The sequence below is a fragment of the Paroedura picta genome, chromosome 3 (assembly GCF_049243985.1).
Source record: "Paroedura picta isolate Pp20150507F chromosome 3, Ppicta_v3.0, whole genome shotgun sequence".
Classification (NCBI taxonomy): domain Eukaryota; kingdom Metazoa; phylum Chordata; class Lepidosauria; order Squamata; family Gekkonidae; genus Paroedura; species Paroedura picta.
Genome location: NC_135371.1, coordinates 4,402,536 through 4,422,668, shown reverse-complemented (window position 1 = coordinate 4,422,668; position 20,133 = coordinate 4,402,536). Strand labels below are relative to the sequence as shown.

General features: G+C 48.3%; 1 protein-coding gene across 3 annotated transcripts; it reads right to left on the bottom strand.

The window, feature by feature from the left end:
- Nucleotides 1-4,730: 4,730 nt before the first annotated feature.
- On the bottom strand, nucleotides 4,731-16,854 carry LOC143833919 (uncharacterized). Of its 3 annotated transcripts, none has more exons than XM_077330241.1 (6): nucleotides 16,779-16,854; nucleotides 15,928-16,047; nucleotides 13,496-13,592; nucleotides 10,669-11,444; nucleotides 9,877-9,997; nucleotides 4,731-8,196 (listed from the first exon to the last, which is right to left on the bottom strand). In XM_077330241.1, the coding sequence occupies exons 2-6, from the start codon at nucleotides 15,961-15,963 to the stop codon at nucleotides 6,509-6,511; spliced, it is 2,718 nt and encodes a 905-aa protein (XP_077186356.1). In that variant the 5' UTR covers nucleotides 15,964-16,047; nucleotides 16,779-16,854; the 3' UTR covers nucleotides 4,731-6,508. The 3 variants fall into 3 exon arrangements, with proteins under 3 accessions (XP_077186356.1, XP_077186357.1, XP_077186358.1); XM_077330242.1 differs by having other exon boundaries at nucleotides 16,747-16,802; XM_077330243.1 differs by having other exon boundaries at nucleotides 16,753-16,793.
- Nucleotides 16,855-20,133: the final 3,279 nt, after the last annotated feature.

The window sequence follows — 20,133 nt, the reverse complement described above, 5'->3', positions numbered from 1 at the left end:
TGGATGGATGGATGAGAGGAAAGAAAGAAAGAAAAGAGAGAGAGAGAGAGAAAAAGAGAAAAAGAGAGAGAGAGAGAGAGAGAGAAAGAAAGAAAAGAAAGAAAGAAAGAAAGAAAGAAAGAAAGAAAGAAAGAAAGAAAGAAAGAAAGAAAGAAAGAAAGAAAGAAAGAAAGAAAGAAAGAAAGAAAGAAAGAAAGAAAGAAAGAAAGAAAGAAAGAAAGAAAGAGTTCAATACTGGGTGAATCTAGCTTCAAAATCCATGCTTTCTGAACCTAACATGTGAGAGCAGGGCACCAGGCTGTTTAAAAAAAGAGTTTTATTATGAAGAAAAACAACTATGTAAAGAAAGGAGAGAGAGAGAGACCTAATTAACTTTCCTAACTGCTGTCTGCAGCCATTCTTCTGTTGGTTTTGGAGGCAAGCAGGGAGGAAGTGTGCTCAAAGGAGCAGGAAGTCTCCTACTGACCTGGACAGGACATTGGAGGAGATTATTTGAAAACCATCAGGAAGTTCCTAAACTAATTATGCTCAATCCCTATGCCCTCTGATGCCCCCTGGTGGACATTCTCTGGACTCTGCTTTCACATGGTAGGCTTTGGATTGGTTGTGTCACAAATATTTACCTTTTGGGATTGGCGCAGCAATAGCCAAGCTATATTTGTAATGTTTGTTTTGTCGAGGAGAAGCGTACAAATACCACATTTAGAGGCCAACATGAGGCAGAGGCAGCAGCCCTGGTCAGGCTCAGCGCCGTCTTCCAGACTCACTCGGCCAACTTGGAAGTGGAAACAAGTGGTCAAAAGGAGATGAGGAGAAAACGGAAAAGTAGGGAGGAAGGAAGGAAAGGGAAAGAGGGAAGGTAGGAGAGGGAGATGCTGTCTTCTGACAGGCGCTGTCTTCTCACGGGTCAACGCCAAGGGTCAACGCCAAGGGTCCGGAAGCTTCCAAGGGTCAGGGCTTTGGAGAAGAATTGGAGTAGACAGAATGTAAGTTTTGTTGTTAATGATTTCTTTGGCTTTCCCCCTCCGCCCCCAAATTTAGGAGTGGGTTCTAAAGCCAAAATTTTAGACTCATCATTAAGACTTGATTTAGAGAGCTTGATTTAGAATCTGGAGAGCTGTTTTTTTTAATTTCCCCCGCCTCTTCAACAAGTGGACTTGTTGGGTCAGTCACAGTTCTCTCAGAGCTCTCCCAGCCCCACCTACCTCACAGGGTGTCTTGTGGGGAGAGAAAAGGAAAAGTGTTTGTAAAGTGCTTTGGGGCTCCGCTGGGGAGTAAAAAGCAGGGCATAAAAAACAAGCTCTTATTATCTCCCCCCTCCCCCGCCTTCTTTTATATTTTCATGACCATGTTTTCCCATTATTGCTACCACAACACCTCATTCTAATGTCTCCATTGCTCTTTTTCCTTACCGTTGCTTCAAATGCTTTGTAGTGTATAAAGGAAAGCGGGATAAATTGGGTTGCCATGGTAACAAAAAGCTAACCTCTATCTACCAGCTAAATGAACCTTGCCCTTCTACCGAAATTAACCTAAAAGCACTTGCAGTAAATGACTGATAACAATTTCCAGCACCACAATGACATTTCTAGGTGCCAGGGTGTCCTGGTGCCTGGGATTTGCTGAGACCGTTTTGGAGAGTGCCCCTGGTGACTTCCCATTCAGACCTCAGGATAGATCACGGAATCCTTCCATGCGGTGACCGAGATGGAGGCCGGGGGCAGTGTTTTGTGGTCTCAGAAGATGTGTTGAAAGATCCCTGGCAGGTAGTCCCACAGGGCACCATGCTTTGACTTCTGGGGAGTCTCATTGGTGTCTCTGTTGAGGCTTCTGCTCAGGCATGGGATGGGTTGCCCCTTGAGGCATCGGGTGGGATGTCCTCTCCCTCTCTCAGACAGGAGCCTGGCTTCATAGGTCACTTCAGAGTTATAGCGGAAGGCTGGGCACACCCTGTGAAGGTCATGGAAGTCAGTGACCTCAAGCAGGATTGGGATTGCACTGTTCAAGAAGGCCAAGAACAGAGATGGGGGGTCAGAGATTTTCTCAGTGTTTTTTTTCTTTTCCCACTGACCATTCCTGGATCCAGCTTGGTTAGGAGCGGTGGCTTCTAATCTGGCAAGCGGGGTTTGATTCCCCGCTCCTTCACGTGCAGCCAGTTGAGTGACCTTTGGCTAGTCACAGTCCTGTTAGAAGCAGTTCTCACGGAGCAGCTTCTCCCAGAGCTCTCTCAGCTTCTCCTACCTCACAGGGTAGTGGGGAGAGGAAGAAAGCTTATTGTAAGCTGCTTTGAGATTCCTTCGGGCCGTGAAAAGTTGGGTATAAAAACTCTTCTTCAAAGCTTAAGTGTGCCATGAATGTTTTAACATTGAACTGGAGCCATTGCCAATATGATATTAGGAACATGTTAGTTTCCATATTGCAAGGAATATTTTCCCGCTGATATCAAGTCTAGACTGCTTTAAGGCACTCTTCATGGGCCTGCCCTGAAAGACAACTTGGATACTCAAGTTAGTTTCTGTCTGGCTCCTGATGGGACCCACCTGTCAATCTCATTCTGTGAAGACTTCACCGCCTACCAGTCAGTTCTCATGTTCAAGTCAAGGCTTTGCTCATCACAGGAAAGACCTGCATGGCGCCCACCTCTCCCGCTCTGCTTTGGCCATCTGAGCAAAGATTTTTCTGGCAGCTGCCCAGTCATGGGCATTCCCTGTGGTAGCTCTGGAATGGGTGGTTGGATTCAAAAGGGGTGGGAAAAGACAAAACAAAATACAGAGTAGCACGGCAGAGGTGTAACTAGAGCACATAGCAACAACAGCACTGAGATATTCTAATGAGAAGCAGTACAGTTGAACTCAGCCAAACACCTTCCCTATGCTGTACTTGGTTCCTCAGAACATGCACAGAGTTCCTTGTGGGAACAAAAAGTCAAAGGGGTCCTTAACCCCCTACCCATCTTCTAGTGGACCCAGTTTCCACTGAAAATTGAAGGCAAGGGAAAATCCAAAATGTCTAGGAATTTATGCTGAAGGGACACCTTTCTAAACATGAAAAGTGCTCCTTAGCGTGGTACCTGAGGATGTGACAGCCCTCTGATTGGCCCTCAGTGGGGAGGGCCCTCCCACTGGAGGGCCAATCAGAGGCCCGGCATGTCGTCAGGTAATACGGTCACGATTTTATGTCGCATGATGAAAGCCAAAAAGGATGATGCAATCTTGCCCAGTGCCCAGTTAAGGGAGGAGGAAACCAGCATGAGAATTAAGTGAAATGTGTATGTGTGTGTTCTTCTTCCGAATTATAAAGACACCATCCAAGTCTCTTGATGTTATCGTGATGTTATCCTTCCATGGATTGGCAGGACCCAATATAGATAGATTTTCCAACTGACTGATAAAACACATTTGCAAATTTAGGGGTGAATCTGCTACCCGTTCCTGCTCCTGATATTTGCCCAGAAAACTTCATCCTGAAATTGGAAATAGTTCTGAAGGCATAATTCGGCTATTTGGTTCAAAGAATTGGTGGGGAGATTGGTAACATTTCCCATCATATTTAGTGTTTCCTGCAGTATCAGAAGGCACTTTTGATGTACTATTTGATATATCGTGCCTATTCCTAGAAATCTATATTATTAGGCTAAGGTTCATGCCCAAATTCTGTGTATTATTATTAGATTTATCTACCACTCTTTCAGATGGCTCAGGGTGGTAAACATCAAGGTACAGTGTATGTTTACAGTTTCCCATTGTTTCAGAATTTTAGACATATTCTACTGACACACCTATGTTGTTTAACAACCTCTAAAACTAAACACACTTGATCTTAGCCCAAAGGCTGAGAAGTGATAACCTAGCCTCCAAAACTACACCAAAAATCTTATCCTGTATGAGCTTGGGCTATGAATGTTTTATTAAGGGAGTTTCCAGATACTTATTCTAATCTTTAATTTCCTAGTGGTAGACCCAATGTATGCTTTTTTTATAACTACATTCTAATAAGATATATTAGATTATGACTGTTGCAATGGTTGAAATTCCTTCATTTCTGCCTGAAATTGTAATTAGGGAAGTCAGTTTGTGTAGTGGTCCAAGGCTGACGGCAAACCACACAGGTTTCCTTACAATCTGGTTGTTACTGAGTTGTAGTAACAGTCTATGTACAGTAGAGGGTGACAGCCACTTTGATACAGGAGGATCAGGCATAGAGTTGGTAAGTCTTCCTTAACGTGAGTAGACTTTTTCAGGTATAATAATGGATAAGTATGGAAAATAGGTTTTAAGAAGGTTTTAAAAATTTTTGAAATGTTTGTGCATTAATAAAAATTGTGTCATGTTAATTTTTTGTTAAGATGCTCAAATACTGTGGCCACCTCTGGTGCTGGAGAAGACTCTTGCGAGTCCCTTCGACTGGAAGGCGAACAAACCGGTCAGTCCTAGAGGAGATCAGCCCTGACTGCTCCTTAGAAGGCCAGATCCTGAAGATGAAACTCCAATACTTTGGCCACCTCATGAGAAGGAAGGACTCCCTGGAGAAGAGCCTAATGCTGGGAGCGATCGAGGGCAAAAGAAGAAGGGGACGACAGAGAATGAGGTGGCTGGATGGAGTCACTGAAGCAGTCCGTGCAAACTTAAATGGACTCCGGGGAATGGTAGAGGACAGGAAGGCCTGGAGGATCATTGTCCATGGGGTCGCGATGGGTCGGACACGACTTTGCACCTAACAACAACAATGAATCTATTTGTAAGATTTTATTTGGTCTATTTTTCAGCTGAGGAAGCTGAACAGTGAAACCGATATTTTACAATAAATGGACATATGACAACAACAAAAGACGAGTGTTTAGTAAAAAAGAATTATTCAGACATCACACAGGACTTATTTCTTTAATTTCCCTACTGTGTACTCCTTCCCATATATGGGCTCACCGACAGACACAGGCACCCACCGACCACTAACAATAAAACTTTTATTCTCTTTTCTATGATTCTGCTCAACGGGCTTCAGGGCCCTCGGTACTCAACCACTCAGACTGCGGGAAGATGGCGGCTGTCAGCTGGTCTCCTTCTGCAAGCCTCTTTCTTCTCTTCTCTCTTCCTGACTCATCCTCCAGATGCCCAGCTCCTGGCTTCCCTTCAGCAGCCAATTTCCACTCCTGGGAAGTCCAAGTGAGCCTGAGTCCACTGTTGAGTGTGACAGGAGAGGCTGCCTCCGCCTCACCTTTACCCTCCAAACGTGACAGTCTCCTCAGAAAGCCAAAAATCAAAAGTATGGCTTTGATACTCCCACATTCGCCCAGAATGTTAATGTTAGAGACACAACCAACCCAAGGCCTACCGTTTACCATCAGAGCCCAGAGATTTCCATACATGAAACATTTCTTGCAAAAAGGGTCTCGCCCCAGAGGCACAATATTTATTCTTCGTGACAATTCCTTTTCACACTCCAGGACCGGAACCCACTCAGCTATCGCCCAGTGCTCTGGCTCCTGAATTTAAAACATGGCAATCCGACAAGGGGGAAGAGGCCTCGCTGAAGTCGGAGGATTTCTTTCTACACTTTTACAGAGCATTTTTTGAAACACGTAACATCTTTGCAAAGCTTCTTGTGGCGCAGAGTGCTAAGGCAGCAGACATGCAGTCTGAAGCTCTGCCCATGAGGTTGGGAGTGCGATCCCAGCAGCCGGCTCAAGGTTGACTCAGCCTTCCATCCTTCCGAGGTTGGTAAAATGAGTACCCAGCTTGCTGGGGGGTAAACGGTAATGACTGGGGAAGGCACTGGCAAACCACCCCGTATTGAGTCTGCCATGAAAACGCTGGAGGGCGTCACCCCAAGGGTCAGACATGACCTGGTGCTTGCACAGGGGAGACCTTTACCTTTAACATCTTTGCAATAGATTAATTTTTTTTAACATTTCCTCACCACCAGTCTGTAAAAAAGCCCCACAAAACATGGAAAAGGGGATGTGATTTCTCCTGATGCTGATTTTGCAAAACATTTACTTACAAAAGGCAAGAATACCCACCAAATTGAGGGCACTGTATGATGTTCAAGGCATCTTTAAGCATACTACATTTCCTATGAACCCAAATTAATCCCACCAGTGAAACTCTGAATATCTGACAGCTGCTTGAATCCACCACATCATAGAACCACACCCTCCACAGAACCAACATAGGGTGGAAATTTTTACCTCACATGCATTTGTGAGGAACACGAGGGTCTGCTCTCTGCCTCAGGTACTTCCGCATACTGAGCATTTATGGGATTTCTACCATGTGGTTTACTCGGTGCTTACAGAGGGCAGAGCTAGTCTGATATCTCCTTTCACCCTCAAGGCACATTTTGGCTTTCTTCGCTTTGAGATTTATGTGAGTCTTCAATCATGGTAAAAGATCTTGGCATGACCCCAGCATTTATATAAATATTGATTGCTTGCTTTTATGGCTACTGTAAGGGTTTCTTTCCAATAGTTTTTGTGGTTTTACCTCAGTGTGGACTCTATGGTTATTGTTTAAGTATTCAATATGAGATGAGGTCTTGTCACAGGCTTAGCAGCTATACAATTTCTCCTCATGTGGATTTTTTGATGCCGTTGAAGATGGCCAAACTGGAGGAATCTTTTTTCACACTCTGAACATTCAAAAGGTTTCTCCCCTGTGTGGGTTCTTACATGCTGTTGAAGATGGAAACTCCTACTGAATTTCTTTCCACACTCTAAGCATTCAAAAGGTTTCTCCCCTGTGTGCGTTCTTTGATGCCGATGAAGGTCACCACTCAACTTGAAGCTCTTTCCACACTCTAAGCATTCAAAAGGTTTCTCACCTGTGTGGATTCTTAGATGCTGTACAAGATGGCAACTCTCGATGAATTTCTTTCCACACACTGAGCATTCAAAAGGTTTCTCCCCTGTGTGAGTTCTTTGATGGCGCTGAAGATGGCAACTCTGAATGAATTTCTTTCCACACTCTGAACATTCAAAAGGTTTCTCTGCTGTATGGGTTCTTAGATGCCGCTGAAGATGGTAATTCTGACTGAATTTCTTTCCGCACTCTGAGCATTCAAAAGGTTTTTCCCCTGTGTGGATCCTTTGATGCTGAAGAAGATGGAAACTCTGACTGAATTTCTTTCCACACTCTGAGCATTCAAAAGATTTCTCCCCTGTGTGGACCTTCTGATGCCGCTGAAGATGGGAAATCCTACTGAATTTCTTTCTGCAGTCGGAGCATTCAAAAGGTTTCTCCCCTGTGTGGATTCTTTGATGCCACTGAAGATTGGCACTCCAATTGAAACTCTTTCCACATTCTGAGCATGCAAAAGGTTTCTCCTTTCTGTGGGTTCTTTGATGCCGAAAAAGATTGGCAATCCAGTTGAAACTCTTTCCACACACTGAGCATTCAAAAGGTTTCTCCCCTGTGTGAGTTCTTAGATGCTGTTGAAAATTGCAACTCTGATTGAATTTCTTTCCACACTCCGGGCATTCAAATGGTTTCTCCCCTGTGTGGGTTCTTTGATGCCGCTGAAGATGAAAACTCCGAATGAATTTCTTTCCACACTCTGAGCATTCAAAAGGTTTCTCCCCTGTGTGGGTTCTCTGGTGTGCAAGAAGTTGAGATTTGTATCTGAAGCACTTTCCACACTGAAAGCATTTTGATGCCTTCACACTACTATGCTTTGGGAAATGTCCATTACCCTTATTTCCATCAGAGAGACTTTTTCTACTCTCTGAGCAGCTAAATTGCTTCTGTTCCGTATGAATTCTCTGGTGTAGAATAAAGTTTGCTTTATGTGAGAAGCTCTTGCCACAAGGTGAGCAGCTATAGGGTTTCCCTGCTGTGTGGATTCGTTGATGTCTAAGAAGCTCTGATGTGCAAGCGAAGCTCTTTCCACACTCTGGACTTTTAGGGGCCTCCATTCCACTATTATTTTGAAGATGGGCATTATATTGGCTTTGACCTGAGAAGTTCGTTCCACATTCCAAGCATTTGTAAGTTTTCTCCTCCATGTGAATTAGTTCATAGAAATATCCTCCTTGGCAAAGATATGGGGGACCCGTCATCTCAACCATATTGAGGTGGTAGCTCCCTTCTTCTCCGTTTGCTGTATCTAGATTTTGCAAGTTTTCTTTCAGATCATGATTACTGGTTTTCATGGATGAAAAGTCATATGGCTCCTCACCTTCCTCAGTTTGTTCATCACCCCCTGAGGGAATAAACAGAAAAACCGCATTAGCACCCATGCCAGGAGGTCTGACCATAGGTCAAACACAGTCACAATTGTATACTCAGAGAAAATTAATAGAATCATAGAATCATAGAGTTGGAAGGGGCCACACAGGCCATCTAGTCCAACCCCCTGCTCAACGCAGGATCAGAGAACAATTCCAATTAAATGTTCCAGTAGAACAATTCCAATTAAAAACAGGTATCCTGGAGTTGTTTCCTGCCGTCTCTTCTACTTACTTTAGTGTTGGAATTTTTAAACAGAAAGGTTAGACAAGATGCAAGCAATAAAGGTGGCCAGTGTAGAATTTAAAATGAAAAGTTACGCAGACAATGTGGTTTTAAGGGTTTTGGATGCACGAAATGCAAATGGAGCATACTGAAGAATTCAGATCCTTCTCAGGCTATCCAATAAAAAAGAAAAAGACAAAAATGATAACAGAATTACTAATAAAACAAGAAGGTATGACAAAGAGTACAGAGTGCACATTAGCTACTGACGCTATTAAATATTTGGAGATAGATGTGACTGGACAAACTGGATTTTGGGCTGTATTAGAGGAAGTATAGCATCCAGATCAAGCATGATGATGTTACCACTTTACTCCGGCTCTGGTAAGACCTCACTTGGGAGTCCTGTCTTCAATTTTGGGCACCACAACTGAAGAAAGGTGTAGAGAAACTGGAGCATGTTCAGGAGAGGGCTATGAAGATGGGGAGGGGTTTGGAGACCAAGTCGTATGAGGAAAGGTTCAGGGAGGTTGGTCTGTTTAGCCTGGAGAGGAGACGACTGAGAGGGGATCTGAAAACCATCTTCAAATACTTGAAGGGCTGCCATATAGAAGAGTTGTTTTCTGTTGCCCCAGAGCAAAGGTAGGTAAATTGTGGCCCTCCAGATGTCCATGGACTACAATTCCCATGAGCCCCTGCCAGCATTTGCTGGCAGGGGCTCATGGGAATTGCAGTCCATGGACATCTGGAGGGCCACAATTTGCCTACCCCTGCCCCAGAGTGTTGGACCAGAACCAACGGGCTGAAATTAATTCAAAAGAATTTTTGGCTAAACATCTGGAAGAAGTTGGTGACAGAGCAGTTCCTCAGTGGAGTAGGCTTCCTTGGGAGGTGGTGAGTTCTCCTTTGGAAGTTTTTAAACAAAGCCATCTGTCAGAAATGCTGATTTTATGAACTTAGGCAGATTGTGACTGGGTGAGCATGAAGGGACATACCAGTGTTTGTCTCTTATGGCCCTTCCTTGCACACCTGGGGAATTGCTGATCGTCACTGCGAGATGGTAGAAGAAGAGTTGGTTCTTATATGTAGGTGAATTTCCTCCAGGCCAGGCTGGATTCTGGATATTTTTGGTGGGGAGATCACCTGGGCATGAAACTGGGGTCACTGTGGGTGGGCAGGTAGCTGTGAGTTTCTGTATTGTGCGGGGGGTTAGACTAGATGACCCTGTAGGTCCCATCCAACTCTATGATTCTATGATTTAAGTTAATAATTACTATGGAAAGTGGAGCTTTAAGAGAGAAGTCTGGGTTTAAACAGTGGATTACAAAACGAAAAGATAATTTATTACAAGGGATATGCAAGTTATTGCTGCAATTTGAAACAAAAGAACAAATGAAAAAATGTATGATTAACTTCCGTCCTTCCTTACCCAACGGGCTGTCCTCTTCATCCACCTCTTGTTTGATGTCCATCAAGGGATGCTGCTGCTGATTTTCAGACAGCTCCTGGCCCGCCTTGGGGAAGTTCCCAGCTTCCCCCTCCAAGGGCACCTACAAGGGCAGAGAGAGATGGACCCTTTCAAGGCAGAGTAACAAGGACTGTGGGGAACGCATAGCAGAGGGTTCTATCTCCCAGGCTGAGTATGGCAGGATTATCAAGATGTAATAACAAGACACATTTCCGTTCACTTATGTTTAAAAGGTTTGAGCACCACACTGTGGAATTTACTACCCTAGGAGTACTTTTCAAAGATGGCACCACCACCAAGAAGGCCCAAGACACAATGGTAGCTGCCGTTCGTGTCCAGACCCCTCCCTGGCCTGGGCAAAAGGGGAGTTTGCTTTCTGCCTGGATACAACAGCCCTCCGGGAGGAGCCTGGAATGTGCAGAGCAATATTATTGAACTCCTGAGAGGCCTTCTTGATGACCTTTATTTCACCTTAAACACTGTTAACCATGCTTATTGACAGGAGAAACCTTGAGCACCAGAACCCCACAGGGAGGGAAACCCCATCAATATGGGCCCGACCACACTGTTCTTGGGCTGAAACAGAATTCCGCCCCATCTAAAAACTCAGGATTCAGCTTTCAGGGAAATGCCTTAACCACCCTTGCAATCGCACCCTGACACTCTTCTTCTTGCCCCTTACATGGCGATTACAGCTCCAAGTCCATCCTAGACCTTCCCCCACTGTAGACCCACAGAGCAGAAGAGCCTCACCTGTTCCTTCTGCCTCAAGAGGAACTCCTCGGCCAGGGCCACCGCTTGGGAGCAGCTCTGGGGGCCGCTCTCCCTCACCCATCTCTGCATCTCTGGGGGAAGGACGCTCAGCAGTTGCTCCAGGACCAGGAGCTCCAGGATCTGCTCCTTGCTGCGGTTCTCCATTCTCAGCCACCCGCAGCACATTTTCCGCAATCGGCTGTAAGCCCCCCGCGGACCCTCGGCCTCCTGGTAGCAGAAACCCCTGAACTGCTGACGCTGCTTCTCCTGGTTCAGGGCATCTCCTTGCAAGATGGCTGCCTTCAATTTCCCATAATCCTCTCTGTCTCTGGCATCAAGACTGCTAAAGGCCTTCTCGGCTTCTCCGCTGAGGGCCGGCAGGAGTCGGGTCACCCACTCTTCCTGGGGCCAATGACAGGCTTCAGCCACTTGCTCGAAGGAGGCCAGGAAGGCCTTGGCGTCCTCCCAGGGAGGTTTCTCTGGCAAGGGGGAGATCCCAGTTGGAGAGTGAGAAGACTCCAGTGTCTTGAGGAATTCCTGCCACTGGGCTTCCCAGTCCCCTGCAGCCCAATTCGTCAGATGTCCTGCTCCCCTTGGCAGGATTTCTCTGATACTCCCAGCCTGGAGGACATGAAGAGTTTTTCCTTTCTCCTCTGATACCTCCCCTGATTGTGGAGCTGTGGGAGTCCTGTTCTCCATTTCTTGTTCAGAATGATCGCTCAGTTGCGGTGCAGTACGGCTAGAATACGTTATCCTTTTCCACACCGAGCCCCTCCCTACAGAAAAGACCGTCACAGCAAAGAGAGAGAAGAGACACACTCAGCTTCTGGATTAATGGCCCCCCATGAGATATTTCTGCCCAGATGGAGTACACACAAAAAGGTATCGCAAGGATTCTCTGTGGTTATGCCTTAAGAAGAAGAAGAAGAAGAAGAAGAAGAAGAAGAAGAAGAAGAAGAAGAAGAAGAAGAAGGAGTTGGTTCTTATATGCCGCTTTTCCCTACCCGAAGGAGGCTCAAAGCGGCTTACAGTCGCCTTCCCATTCCTCTCCCCACAACAGACACCCTGTGAGGTGGGTGAGGCTGAGAGAGCCCTGATATCACTGCCCGGTCAGAACAGCTTGATCAGTGCTGTGGGGGCCCAACGTCACCCAGCTGGCTGCATGTGGGGGAGTGCAGAATCGAACCCGGCATGTCAGATTAGAAGTCTGCACTCCTAACTACTACACCAAACTGGCTCTCTGAATGTGGTTACGCCTTTACTAAACAAATAACTTTACTAAACAAATAAATTTACTAAACGAATAATTATGAGGCTTTCAGATTTCTCTCCAGTCCTAGAAAACACCTTCTAGAAATTCCTACTCATGGTTTATAAAATGTCAGGAAGGCTGTCCCCGCTAGAGAGGAGATACATCTGTGGCCCTCCCTTACAAAACACCCCCACTGGGAGACACCTAGTTGGGAACCCTATGGGCAATGAATGTCTGGAGGCTGCTTTTGCTTAATGCTACTAAACTGCGACTTATGTTTTTATTACATTTTATACTATTAATGTTATTGCATTGGTTTTTTATATACTGTTAATTTTAACCTATTATGTACTCCGTTCTGAGCCATATGGGGAAGGCAGTAGAGAAATTTAATTAAGCAAGTAAATAAGCAGAGAGGGCTTGGCTTGGTGACAGAGCACCTGCTTTGCATGCAGAAGGTCCCTGGTTCAATCCCCAGCCTCTCCAGTTCAAAGGAGACTTCTGGGACCCTGGAGACCTTTGTCAGAGCAGACAAGACTAGCCTCAGTAGACTCCCTAGAAGGCACCTTCATGAACACAGTGTAATGGTACGAGCTGCCCTGCCGAGTTGCATTTCCTGGTGATAACCACACCTTTTAAATTAACCTGGAAATTAATGGGGAGCAGATGGGGCAACTACTAAAGAGGCTCACTCTGCTTATCTAACTGAGCTGTAGCGTTCTGCATTGCCTGAAGTTTCCAAGTAGTCTTCAAGGCCCATCCCTTGTGGAGTACAGTCTAGTAGTCTAGCCTTTCTGGAGTCTCCAATAGCTATGCTGTTTTGGTTGGTTTCAGAGTTGTCAGAGGATAGAATTGGGGCTCTCTTATTTGTCATACATGGGCTCTTGTCATGGAGGGATGGCTTCTCCCCCATCATGGAAAAGACCCCCACACACACACCCATGTGCCACATGTTCTTCACGTGTCCCCCCTGATCTGTCTTACCTCTGAGGATCCCAAAGGTCAGGCTGCAACCCTTGGAAGCCAAAATTGTTCCATCTGCACTTGACTGTTTTTATTTGGAAAGCTCAACAACGAGAACTTCCAACTCACATCCTCTGGAGAAGGACCCTTTGAGAATTCTCTCACCTCCCCAAAAACATTTCAGTTTAGGATACTGTCCGGGGAGCCTCTCTAGGCTCTCAAGCTTTAGTCTTACGCATAACACATTGCCCTGTCCTTTTAACTGGAGATGCCATGGGGTTGAAACTTCTCCACCCAAAGCAGAGCCTCTTCCACTGAGCTACAGCCCCTCTCCTTTTGATTTTCTGTGACTGATGTATAAGCACAAACATAGGCCATAGAATCCAGGGAGTTTCATGATAGGTGTGACACAATCCTCCTTTGAAAAACAGGAGGAGGGGACCGAGAAGGCCCAAAGGGAAGGAGTCTATGGGAATCGTGCTTCATCCTTGCTACATCAACTCCCGTAAAGGATCAAAGGTGGGAGAAGGGGCTGCTGCTGAGCTCATCCACACAAGCAATGTCTCCATGTAAGGCCCTAGAAGGCCTTTCTCCTTCTTCCTTTCTCCATACCCATCAGGTCAGCCTCTCCGTCCTCTTCTTCCTTGACTCTCTGAGGAGGAACCTGGACCGCCTTGGAGACACTCCCAGCCATCTTCTCCAAAGACACCTGCAAAGCCAAATCAGACCCTATCAGAACAGAGTAAGAAAGTTTGGGAGTTGCAGGAAGGCGGAAGGTTCTTCCACCCATGGACCTTAGCTGATGTCTCTGTGGGGACCTGGAAGTTGATCTATTTTTCAATTTATAGGCTGCCCCTCTCTGGACAGAGGACCTTACCCATTAAATCCTGACATGTCTGCTGTGTGATGAACCAAGGTCAATATTTTAAGGTCAATACCAAAAGTGCCCATAACCTCAGAGAACCACAGAGTTGGAAGGGTCCATATATGCCATCTAGTCCAACCATCTGCTCAATGCAGGATCAGCCCTAAGCATCCATGTCTTTGTCCTGCTGCTGTTTGAAGACCACCACTGAGGGGGAGGCTCACCACCTCCTGAGGCAGCCCATTCCATGCTGAAGGACTCTAATTGTGCACATTTCCCCCCTGATATCAAGCTAGTACCCTTCTATATGTAGTTTAAACCTATTACTGTGGTTCCTAACCTCTGCTGCCAACAGGAACTGCTCCCTGCCCTCCTCCAAGTGACCACATTTCCAATACTTCAAGAAAGGCCTCCTGTCCCCTCTCCACCTCCTCTTCTCCCCACATCCCTCAGCCTTTCCCCACAGGACTTAGTCCCCAGGCCCTGGATCACCCTCGTCACTCTCCTCTCAATTTTGTGAACGGCCCTTTTGAACTGAGGCCTCCAGAACTGAACACAGTACTCCAGGTAAGGTTTGATCCATGTGGCATACAGAACTATGACATCTTGTGATTTTGATGTGATGCCTCTGCTGATACATCCCAAGACTGCATTTGCTTTCTTTACTGCCACATCACACTATCTGGTCATATTTAGCTTACAATCCACAAGTACCCCAAGATCATGTGTTTACATGGACTCCTACCCAAAAGTGTCTCTCCCATCCAGTATGCATTCTTCTCATTTTTAGAGCTGTAAAATTCTGTACTTCTTCTTATTGAATTGCATCTTGTTCTCATTTGCCCACTTTTCCAGCATTGATTTTTTAATTGCCTGATATGCCTCTAGTAGATATGCCTCTTTATGTATGTGCAGCCATGAGGATCAGAGCCCAAATGCTACTCCTAGATGTTTGAATTCTGGTTATTGTATTTCAAATTGTTTATGGAATTTTACCTGTTGCCATCTCTTTTATCTATTTTTTCATTAGCCCACTGTGAAGACCTTTGGCCAATATAATAAAAGCCATCTATCTACCCTTAGGAATATTGAAAATTCTGAGCACCAAAATGACAAAACACTCCTAGGACAGAGAATTGCACAAAGAAGACACTACCACAAAGGAGGCCCATCACAGAGCAGCTGTCTCTGAATTGCATGGGAGGAGGGTGATGGGAGGGGGCCTTCAGGACTCTCCAGGCCACATCTCTCACCTTCGGAGATGACCATGGAAAAGGGGAGAGGAAACACCCAGAAGTTGAAGGCTGGCTCTTTCACGGGGAGGATGATGTCATCGATATGGTCCCATCCAGTAGTATTCATGTTGAGGCAGAATTTCCCTTCCAGGGAAATGTCATGACTGACCTTTCGAGCGCACCTTGGCTTTTCCCTTCGCCCCGATTATATGAACAGAGAACTCCACCTCAGGTCCTCCCACACAGCAGAAGGGCCTCACTTGCTTCTCCTGCCTCAAGAGGAGCTCTTCAGCCACAGCCACCGCCTGGGAGCAGCTCTGGGGGCAGCTCTCCCTTATTCGGCTCTGGATCTCCAGTGGAAGGATGCTCAGAAGTTGCTCGAGGATTAAGAGCTCTAGGAGTTGCTCCTTGCTGCGATTCTCCACCCTCAGCCACCCACGGCACATTTCCTGCAGTCGGCTGTAGGCACCCCGGGGACCCTCGGCCTCCTGGTAGCAGTAACGCATGAACTGTTGACGCTGCTTCTCCTGACTCAGGGCGTCCCCTCGCAAGATGGCTGCCTTCACTTTCCCATAATCCTCTCTGTCCCTGGCATCAAGACTGTTAAAGACCTTCTTGGCTTCTCCGCTGAGGGCTGGCTGCAGTCGGGTCGCCCACTCTTCCTGGGGCCACCAACAGGTTTCGGCCACTTGCTCGAAGGAGGCCAGGAAGTCCTTGGCATCCTCCCAGGGTGAAGGTTTCTCTGGCAAGGGGGGGGAGCCCCTTGGAGAGTGAAGGCTCCCCATTGCCCCAGTGAACTCCTGCCACTGGGCTTTCCCCTGCTCGAGGGAAAGGGAACCCTCCAATCCAGGCAGCCTCCTCAGGCCTCCTGGCCTCCTCTCCAAGATACCCTTCATACTCCCAGCCTGAAGGACCTGAGGGGTCTTCCCTGCCCACTCTGATACCTTCAAATTGGGGCACGTAGATGGCTGCTCCTCCATTTTCACCTCCGGCTGATCCCTCAGGATTGGATTGGAGCTCCAGAACTGATCATCATGTTATCGTTTTCCAGACTGGCCTTATCCCTTGATGCAATGAGAGAGAGAAGAGACACTGTCAGCTGGTGGGGGGTTTGGCCCCACCTGATTCTTCTTAAGCTGTTAGAGAAAAGAGACCAGCAGGAACAGGCACCCCCTGCCTAATCCAGTTCAGGCTCCTGACCTCTTGCTTCGAGGAGCAGGGCTTGAAGGAAAGGGATCCCTCACCTCTCCCCACCCCCAGATGCTCCGTTTGGGACTCTCCTGATCTCCCCACACAATGGGGGGGGGGGCAGAAAAAGCTGCAGATCAGGAGACATTAAGGGATTGGGGTGGGGGAATCCCTTGACCCCAAGGGAATGCCTTCTGCCCCACCCGCCTCTTTGTCTTTGCACGCCTCCTCTTGCTCCCGAGGAATCCCATTTAGCAACAGCAGAGGAAAGGTTATTTGGGGAAGGCTCAGAGGCGCCCCCGGGGACCGGGTCTGCTTCCAGCCCCAGGAAGAAGCTCAGCGGCGGGAGACCCAGACAGGGGGAAGGTGCCCTCCCCTCCCTCCCAGCCCCAGAGCCCCCCCGCGCCCTTCCCTCGGGGGTTGCCAAGCGACCGGGAGAAAACTCCCGCTTCCTCCTCCTGGAGCAGATTTTCTGCAGAGACCTCCGAGAAAATCCGTCCGCCCTCCCGGGGAGCAGAAAAAGACCCCCGACCCCCCCCTCTCCGGACCCGCAGAGACCCCCCCCCGCCCCCCACCTTCACCCTTCCAGCCACTGCCCCCGTCCGACCTCCGCCTCGGTCCTCCCGCAGAGCCCGTCCGCAAAGGCGGAAGTGGGAGAACTGGAGGAGGCTCTCTAGGAAGCGCCGCTCTATCGCCTTAACCCTCTCAAGCCCCGCAAGGCCGAGCAGCTGGTTTTTGCAGACTCTGCTCTTCTGAGGATGCCTGTCAGCAGGGGTAGTCAAACTGCGGCCCTCCAGATGTCCATGGACTACAATTCCCATGAGCCCCTGCCAGCATTCTGCCACCCTCGGGAGACCTATAAGAGGAGGGGTAGTCAAACCGCGGCCCTCCAGATGTCCATGGACTACAATTCCCATGAGCCCCTGCCAGCATTCTGCCACCCTCGGGAGACCTATAAGAGGAGGGGTAGTCAAACCGCGGCCCTCCAGAAGTCCATGGACTACAATTCCCATGAGCCCCTGCCAGCATTCTGCCACCCTCGGGAGACCTATAAGAGGAGGGGTAGTCAAACCGCGGCCCTCCAGATGTCCATGGACTACAATTCCCATGAGCCCCTGCCAGCATTCTGCCACCCTCGGGAGACCTATAAGAGGAGGGGTAGTCAAACCGCGGCCCTCCAGATGTCCATGGACTACAATTCCCATGAGCCCCTGCCAGCATTCTGCCACCCTCGGGAGACCTATAAGAGGAGGGGTAGTCAAACTGCGGCCCTCCAGATGTCCATGGACTACAATTCCCAGAAGCCCCTGCCAGCATTCTGCCTCCCTCGGGTGACCTATAAGAGGAGGGGTAGTCAAACTGCGGCCCTCCAGATGTCCATGGACTACAATTCCCAGAAGCCCCTGCCAGCATTCTGCCACCCTCGGGTGACCTATAAGAGGAGGGGTAGTCAAACTGCGGCCCTCCAGATGTCCATGGACTACAATTCCCATGAGCCCCTGCCAGCATTCTGCCACCCTCGGGAGACCTATAAGAGGAGGGGTAGTCAAACTGCGGCCCTCCAGATGTCCATGGACTACAATTCCCATGAGCCCCTGCCAGCATTCTGCCTCCCTCGGGTGACCTATAAGAGGAGGGGTAGTCAAACTGCGGCCCTCCAGATGTCCATGGACTACAATTCCCATGAGCCCCTGCCAGCATTCTGCCACCCTCGGGAGACCTATAAGAGGAGGGGTAGTCAAACCGCGGCCCTCCAGAAGTCCATGGACTACAATTCCCATGAGCCCCTGCCAGCATTCTGCCACCCTCGGGAGACCTATAAGAGGAGGGGTAGTCAAACCGCGGCCCTCCAGATGTCCATGGACTACAATTCCCATGAGCCCCTGCCAGCATTCTGCCACCCTCGGGAGACCTATAAGAGGAGGGGTAGTCAAACCGCGGCCCTCCAGATGTCCATGGACTACAATTCCCATGAGCCCCTGCCAGCATTCTGCCACCCTCGGGAGACCTATAAGAGGAGGGGTAGTCAAACTGCGGCCCTCCAGATGTCCATGGACTACAATTCCCAGAAGCCCCTGCCAGCATTCTGCCTCCCTCGGGTGACCTATAAGAGGAGGGGTAGTCAAACTGCGGCCCTCCAGATGTCCATGGACTACAATTCCCAGAAGCCCCTGCCAGCATTCTGCCACCCTCGGGTGACCTATAAGAGGAGGGGTAGTCAAACTGCGGCCCTCCAGATGTCCATGGACTACAATTCCCATGAGCCCCTGCCAGCATTCTGCCACCCTCGGGAGACCTATAAGAGGAGGGGTAGTCAAACTGCGGCCCTCCAGATGTCCATGGACTACAATTCCCATGAGCCCCTGCCAGCATTCTGCCTCCCTCGGGTGACCTATAAGAGGAGGGGTAGTCAAACTGCGGCCCTCCAGATGTCCATGGACTACAATTCCCATGAGCCCCTGCCAGCATCGCTGGCAGGGGCTTCTGGGAATTGTAGTCCATGGACATCTGGAGGGCCGCAGTTTGACTACCCCTGCCTTTCAGCCTCAGCTCCCGTCCCGGGATGTTCACTCTCTCTCTCTCGTCCTGTTGTCAGTGTCTGACCTGCAAAAACCTGCAGGCCGCCTGTGACTGGACGGCCCAAACAAGCCAGCAACAAAAGGGAGGGGGTGGGGAGGAAGGCACTCTGTGCATGCTCAGCCAGGGACAAAGTAGGCTGGAAGCAGAATGGAGTCCAAACCCGAGCCTGGATAATTTGGGTAGCAAGTGACTAGTGGGGTATTTGGTTAATAGAGCAGGCGGGGCAGATGGAATCGTGATCCTGCGTTCAGTAGGACAATCTCCCAAGATGTATTTTGCAAAAAAAAAGTGGTGCAATGAAGAAGAAGAGTTGGTTCTTATATGCCGCTTTTCTCTACGCTGAGGTGTCTCAAAGTGGCTTACATTCGCCTTCTTTTCCTCTCCCCACAACAGACACCCTGTGAGGGAGGGGAGGCTGAGAGAGCCCTAATAGCACTGCTCGGTCAGAACAGCTTTATCAGTGCCGTGGTGAGCCCAAGGTCACCCAGCTGGCTGCATGTGGGGGAGTGCAGAATCCAACCTGGCTCGCCAGATTAGAAGTCCACACTCCTAACCACTACACCAAACTGGCTCTCTTAAAATCAACATTTCTGTCCCATGACTATCTACCCTTTCCTTAAAAACATCCAAAGAAGGTTTACGAGGAAAACCTGTCGGATAGGTGGGGCTGAGAGAGCTCTGACAGAACAGTTCTAACAGGACTGTGGTGGGCCCAAGGTCAGCCAGCTGGCTGCATGTGGAGGTGGAATGGGGACTCAAATGTGGTTCTCCAGATGAGAGGCCGCCACTCTGTATGCCTGGGCATACAGATTAACACAGAGACTAACACAGAGAGACCCTACCAATTTCCCTGGAAGGGTATCTGAAGAAGTAAACAGTGTCGCATGCAAGCTCTTCCCCTGCCAGAAATTGTGTTAATATTGGAAGTGCTTCCAGACACTTGGTCTTTTCTACTGCTACAGACAAACATGGCGAGATCTTGATCTAAGTCCAGATCAGTACTCGTACAGACACGCAGCAGGCAGACTCCTCTGTGGGTATTTGTACTGTGCCTTTACAGATTGACAAATTGAGCAGTGCCTTGTGCAATCTCATCCCCTGCCAAAATTTTAGTTAGTCTTTGAGCGCTCCTGGATTCTTCCGCTTTTCTTATTCTCGTACTTCAGGTATGGCTGCTCAAAGTGTTTTGGAGATCCCTCTTTTTTTGTTTTTCAGTTGGTAAACCCTGTAAAATAGGTGGGGGTTGCCAACTTTTTTTAAGAACAGGGAGGGGTTTCCAAAGGGTTTTGTTCAGAATCAGACTACCTGCTAGGTAGAAGAAAAGCATGGGGAAGGGGGCTGGTCAAATTGCCCTTTGCAGGTTGGGCTTACCTTCAGTGACC

What these genes read in the sequence shown, in the direction of transcription:
- LOC143833919 (XM_077330241.1), bottom strand. Translation starts at nt 15,963, where the DNA reads ATGGAGGAGCAGCCATCTACGTGCCCCAATTTGAAG. An exon ending in CGGAGAGGCTGACCTGATGG is followed by an intron (nt 11,445 to 13,495) that starts GTATGGAGAAAG and finishes TCTTTTCTGTAG; the next exon opens with GGAGGGGCTCGGTGTGGAAA. An exon ending in TGAAGAGGACAGCCCGTTGG is followed by an intron (nt 8,197 to 9,876) that starts GTAAGGAAGGAC and finishes TTATTCCCTCAG; the next exon opens with GGGGTGATGAACAAACTGAG.